The sequence below is a fragment of the Phanerochaete carnosa genome (assembly GCF_000300595.1).
Source record: "Phanerochaete carnosa HHB-10118-sp unplaced genomic scaffold PHACAscaffold_1, whole genome shotgun sequence".
NCBI lineage: Eukaryota > Fungi > Basidiomycota > Agaricomycetes > Polyporales > Phanerochaetaceae > Phanerochaete > Phanerochaete carnosa.
Window position 1 is genome coordinate 4,321,851 of NW_006767628.1, and position 5,985 is coordinate 4,327,835.

Consider the following 5,985-nt stretch of genomic DNA (forward strand, 5'->3'; position numbering starts at 1 on the left):
CGTTAGGAACGGAGGTGAGAGCCGGGTCCTCGAGGGATGAGAGCGGCGAGCAGGAAGAGTCTCTCCACGAGAGCCCCGGCGTTGACAGCCCGCTGAAGCTGAGGGAAGACTGAGGGCGCTGCTGTTCAGCACATTCTGGAAGGTACGCGTCGTACCCCAATTGCGGGAATGTACTGCCTCCGAGCATTGGAGCATGCTTCGGCAACGGAAGGTTCGTCCACCGATCGTACCATTCTGCCTCGTCCTGTGAGGCGTAGAGCTGTTCTGGGAACCAGTGGACTGTAGAGGGGCCCAGCATGTTAGCGAGGAAGGGTGAGAGGGCGAACGAGCTGAGGACGTACCTGGGACGACTCTTGGATATATGCGCACACTTGTATCAAGTTCATCTGGTTTGACGATGTATTGATTGCGATGTCTGATGGGAGCAGGTACCATCTGGATCTCACGGGAGGAAGCCATGTTCGAGGGGCGGGAATGTGTTCGAACTGAGAATTGGACAGGCTGCTTATAACATACCGCTGCGCTAGCCTGGGCAGAGTGGCGCCAGGGTGATCGCAAGCTAAGGAGACCATTTTACGGGAGACGCACGCGGATCCGAATACACGAACTGCCTGGTGGCTGATACTTCCGGGCCCTGGAAAAAAGAAGACATGTGAGAATGTGTGCAGATTCGCCGCAGAGTGATATTGAGCGTCAGTGCCATATCTGGAGAGATCATGCCGGCACAACACCCAACACGGCCGTAGCACGGGCAAAGGACACAGTCATTATGGGCTCGCATTACATCAGGAAGGTCATTGGCGACGCTTGGGCTGTTGCACGCCCCTAGACAATACAAGAAGAGGTAGTTGCACAAAGAAGCACCTTCTTCGGAAATGAATCATCTCAAGGCATGAAAGCGATGCACACCGTAGACTCGTGGTCAACGGTTGGCAAAGGTCGACCTTTGTCTCCCTAGTGCCTGGCTATCCACGTCAACCACATGAGATCAACGCGGGAGTGGACTGCACCAGGACGACGGTGTTAGATCATAGAAACGTGTGGCCCATCAGCCGTCCAACACCTGCTGTTTTTGTTTTGTCCTTGGGCAGCCCGAATTGTACAGCAACTCTGGATCGGAAACGCATGATTTAGTGTAACGTTACAGGTGAAAAAATTAGCATCTGTAAGGCAAGACATGAGCATCGCATGAAGCCGCCAGCAGTCGGTGCTGGATATGCAGGGTGCATACGCGGCGAAGCGACTGCCCCAGAAATCCAGATATCACGGTGGCGCTTTCAGAGGCGCTTCGAAAATTTAGCTCAGGTCGCAGTAGCAACATCAGGGAGTGGACTCCCAAGCGCATGGCCGCCGCTTGATCGGCTTCCATTGTTTGTCAAAAAGCCACTCACGCAGATACGCTGTCACCCAGCGCATGTACATGTTCCCTGATGAACCCTGGTTGGCCGTTGGTTGACCGCTGCTCGATCCTTGGCAAATCGGTGCATTGGACAACCGTAGTCCAACACATGTTTGACGGTGCGCCGACGCTGGAAGTCACGTTGGCAATGATGGACAACGAAAATTACAGCACCCAGCGATTGCAACACGGAAGAAGCCCAACTGCGTAATGCACACGCAAGGTGGATACGCTGCAGGCCCTTCCTTGAGGTCTAGTAGCATACATTCAGGCTGTAGCCGGTACGATTACGAGTTGGACATTGGCAACTCACATATAGCACAGCCTCCATAGCCAACGACACACGCTCACTGTCATGCGCCGACGGTCGACCGTTGTCCGAAGCCTACCGTTGTCCGATGTTAGAAGGACAACCTTGGGAAGAAGGCAGCCATGTCAGATGGTCACTGATACGCCGATGTCGGCCATTCATTGTATCTGCGACTCGTCCAGGGTCAACGCGGATGGCCGCCCTCTATCTCTTCTGCTTAACATGATGTTGATGGTCGGTCAACCTATCTGCGATGAGGTAATGCTGAGAAAACCGGGCCCCTTTCATGACCATACTTTGCCACGCGCAGCTGTTTTTCTGGGAGTGTTCCAAGGGTCCAATGATAGAGGAATAGCCAACTACATGTCCGACCAACCTACGACTTCCGCAGCAGTGAGTCATTTGGGACCTTACGAATATCCAAGTAGACCCAGACGTACAGCAACCATTAAGCAAGTGGTCGTAATCAACCTCATAGATGGTAAGGATCTTCTTTTAATTTGCACGCTTCATCTTCCCATCTAGTCACGGGCGAAGTGGCTGTACTGCAGAAGCGCCGGTGTCGCGCTCATTAAAGCGGCAGACACGCGTTTGAGCGTTACTAGACTCTACCATATCTATCACACTTAGATGCAGTCAGCGTTCTCCGAGCGTTGCTGGGGGTGAGGTGGCGACTAGTATGCAAAGATGATCTGTAAAAGCGAAAGGGTCCCATGCCGGTATCAGTTAAATTAGAGGACGGAACGAGAGGCGATGTCAGGGCACAGCGTACGGCGGACCGTGTGCGATGTTATTACGGCTGAGAGAGCAGCGATAGACATTATGACAATGAGCCTGACTCCGAACGATCCTCATCCCTCCTGAAAGAAACCTGCGACTGTGAACAAAAAGGTGTAACTCCGATGTGAACGAGTAGCGCATCGTGTTGTGACGTAACGATCCGCGACGGCGCCGCGATTATAACTTCACTCAGCGACGACGAGCCCTCCCATAGCCCTCTGCATATCGCCTACACCGTTGGCTGCGCCGTTGATGATACGCGGGCCAAGAGCAGGGTGCCGCACGCCCATAGCTGCGCCGAGCATGCGCTTTGCAGGGTCGCCGATGCGCGGAGCGCTGTGCTCTGGCTGCGCAGCAAGGACAGCGGGGTCCACTGCAGAGGGGTCTTCGACGTCTCCGAGGGAGGAAGAGATTAAGGAATTGAGCGTAGGGTGGGACGGAAGGCTGGGGAGAGTGGGGGATGGTTGGTCGCGTTCGCGGGCAGCGTCTACGTTGGCATTGCCGTTGGACTGGCCGTTGTTGCGAAAGGAATGGCTGACGGACACGTTCCGACCGTGCGAGACAGAGTTGCGGACATTGTGACCACGGCCATTGCTGGTGTGCTGGCGTGCATTCACGGTTTGGATTACGGACTGCGCATCAGGTCCGTCATATGGTTTGATGATTGCCGTATTGGCGGAAGTCGGGGAGGAAAAAATGGCAGGAGGGTACGCCAAGGTGTGGAGATAGGCACGTTTAGCTGAGAATGAGTAAGAGCGCGGTCAGTTATCAATATAGGGGGTGTGGATGAACATGGCACAAGACCAACAAGCTGAGCTCGGGACCACGAAAATAAGAACACTCACCAACTGTAGCGTCAACAAAGACGATGAGTAGACTCGTGTCATCTATCCACTTGATCTTGAAACCACCGCTCGCGTTCTCCCATTCTGCGAACGCCGCCTGAATATCCCTCGTCTTAAGCTCCTTGGGGAAACCGGTCAGGGCAAGAATTCGAGTGACACAGGCGGAGAGCTGAGAGAGTGAAGATGCCATGCCTGTCTGTCTGTCGTGGGTCGGCTGCTGGTGTTCGTGAGGGGGATGCTCGGAAGAGCTGGTGAAGCGAAGTATTGACGTTAAGGAGAAGAGTATATGTATGAAATAAAGACCTGGGGTCGATTTCCTGAGAATGAAGGGAGTGAGATGTCTGTGTTGTACAGGAGGCAGATGAGGGCACACAACGTCGAAGGCAGAGACTGTCCTCTCCTTCGAAACGCAATCATAGCCTGCGGCGCTAATACTAATACGCGTGTGACACACCTCCGCAAATGGAAACCGTCCTAGAACGACCAGGGACGTTTCGTTCAAGACAGGTTGGAAGACTGAGAAAAGATATGCTGTTCAAAATGTCGAGGGCAGTGTTCGCTGTACGGTGAAATTTTTGCTCGTTCGCTTGCCAACCCGCCTTCGCATCACTGCAGCTCTCGGTTGGTAGCCTATCGTCACGCTCGTCACACCTCCTTCTCGTCACGGCTGCGTGCAGCTGGCCGTTCATCGCCCAACTTGTCCTCAGACCACCAGTCGAATTCGCCAAACTGCATCCATTCACTATGTATCATGATGTGGAGGGCGACCTCATTCGCGCCTACCAGCTCCTCATGGAATTGAGCGAGCAAAATGGCCGCAATCACGAGATGTCGGGCGGCTTGCATGGGCTCACGGACACCCTCAAAGTAAATCTCTACGCCTTCCTGTCTTTGGCCCGCTCAAACCCGTCTGAATCAAAGTCTGCATGATAGACACAGGCCAAGGATCTCGCGGTTGGGTTTACGCTCCGGAGGGTGAACACGGATATTTCAAAAGGTGCGCCCAATACCCAACGCAGGAAACGAAGGTTTGACAGAATCTTACAGAAGTGTTTGAGTCTGAGCTCGAACGCCAAAATGCCCAGATCATTATCGAGAACCATCAACTCTTGCAGGAGAACCGACAACTAAACGGCTTGCTCAAAGAGTATGAGCAGACGATGGAGACTATCATGATCAAGTTTCGCAGCCACGCGGTACGCTTGCGATCACGCGTGTCCATATCCATTTTTCTGACTCTGCGCGTACAGCTCGCAGCCCAGCAGCACGAGCTTACTCTAACTAAGCACTACGAGAACCTTCTTCTCGCCCGCGAGTCCGCGCAAATGCAAGCAGACCTATCATCGAACACTGCTGTCGCTACCTCGCTTCAACGTCTCTCAGAGAACCTTCACGCACTTCTGCACTCTATGGCAGGCGAGGGTCCGGCGGACACGCACAAGGACGGCGAGACACGCTCGCCCGAGGAAGAGCAGGAGCTGCTCGAGCAGCTGCTTGACAGCCGGGAAGACTGGGCGATGGAGCGCGAGGCCGAGATCGCACGGCTCGAGCAGGAGAACGAGGAGCTCCGGAAGCTGCTCGGCATCGACCGCGCGAACGTCGAGGCGAAAGGCTGGCTCGAGGAGGAGGCGCGCGAGCTCACCGTGTCGCAGTACGTCCCCATCGTCCGCCAGCCCCGCGAGCCGAGCCCACAGCAGGAGGAGCGGCCTGTACCAGGCATCTCACCGTTCATCAACATCACCAGCGGTCCTCCTGGTCCGCCGCGGATGCAGGAGGGGCGGATGCAGGATGGGCGGATGCAGGATGGGCGGATGCAGGAGGGGCCTGGGATGCGCATGACGCAGGGACGGAGGCCGGCGATGTTTGGGCAACGCGGGCGTGGCGGCGGACCAGCATTGTGGGAGGGTGCGGCGCACCCGCCACCGCCACAAGAGCGGTCGTGGCAGGCGCAAGCTGGGCTAGACTTAAGCTGAGCGTTGTCGCTGGTTCTATATCTATTTCCTATGGGTGTGTATTATGATAATCTGTGTAACTGTGATCAGACACGCGGCATTGCATGAGTTTGAACCCACTAGCGATGGAAAAGGCATCAATGTGGTCGACCCCGGGTCCGCGGGTTGCATCCTTACACAGGCCTCTGGTCATGAGTTAAGTAGTATTGTCACGTTCATCGCGTTGACTCAGGAAGCGGCGGTGCACATGAGGATGACTGGGCTACGAGTTGCGCAATCTGTGCAGGGCGTGGAAAGCAATATACGAGTGGCTAATTCAGATTCTAATTGAATCCTTGATTGACTAGCCTTCCAAGGTCCTGCATATATGCGCTCAATGACCGACTTCAATACAGTGGGCCCTAGAAGGTCTTAATGAAACAGCTGACATCGAGGGGTCTTGTGCCACGGGAGCTCGCGTGAAGACACAGCATCGACCTCTGCTGGCTAGAACCCCATTGACTCGACGGTCGCGATCGGCCAGGCCAAAGCGTGGGCACCCGAGCCTCGAATCTGCATCAGCGATCCTGTGGCTATATCTGCGTGCTGTCAGTCAGCCAGCTCGGTACAGGCAAGGACGAGGCAAGGACACGAATGTACCGCGGAACTGCGTACTAGATATAGACCGCAAGATTATCGATCTGGCCAGCACTCATCGAC

The 5,985-nt window shown here is 55.0% G+C and overlaps 2 protein-coding genes across 2 annotated transcripts; one reads left to right on the top strand and one right to left on the bottom strand.

Annotated features, from left to right (window-relative positions):
- Window positions 1-2,143: 2,143 nt before the first annotated feature.
- On the bottom strand, window positions 2,144-3,739 carry PHACADRAFT_112086 (uncharacterized protein). Its single transcript, XM_007390814.1, has 2 exons — window positions 3,335-3,739; window positions 2,144-3,228 (listed from the first exon to the last, which is right to left on the bottom strand). Exons 1-2 carry the CDS (start codon window positions 3,522-3,524, stop codon window positions 2,675-2,677), a joined length of 744 nt encoding a protein of 247 aa, XP_007390876.1. The 5' UTR covers window positions 3,525-3,739; the 3' UTR covers window positions 2,144-2,674.
- A 339-nt stretch (window positions 3,740-4,078) lies between these two features.
- Window positions 4,079-5,307, top strand: PHACADRAFT_82211 (uncharacterized protein; the record flags this gene model as incomplete). The annotated part of the gene is made up of 4 exons (XM_007390815.1): window positions 4,079-4,201; window positions 4,268-4,331; window positions 4,382-4,530; window positions 4,585-5,307. 4 exons carry the CDS (start codon window positions 4,079-4,081, stop codon window positions 5,305-5,307), a joined length of 1,059 nt encoding a protein of 352 aa, XP_007390877.1.
- Window positions 5,308-5,985: the final 678 nt, after the last annotated feature.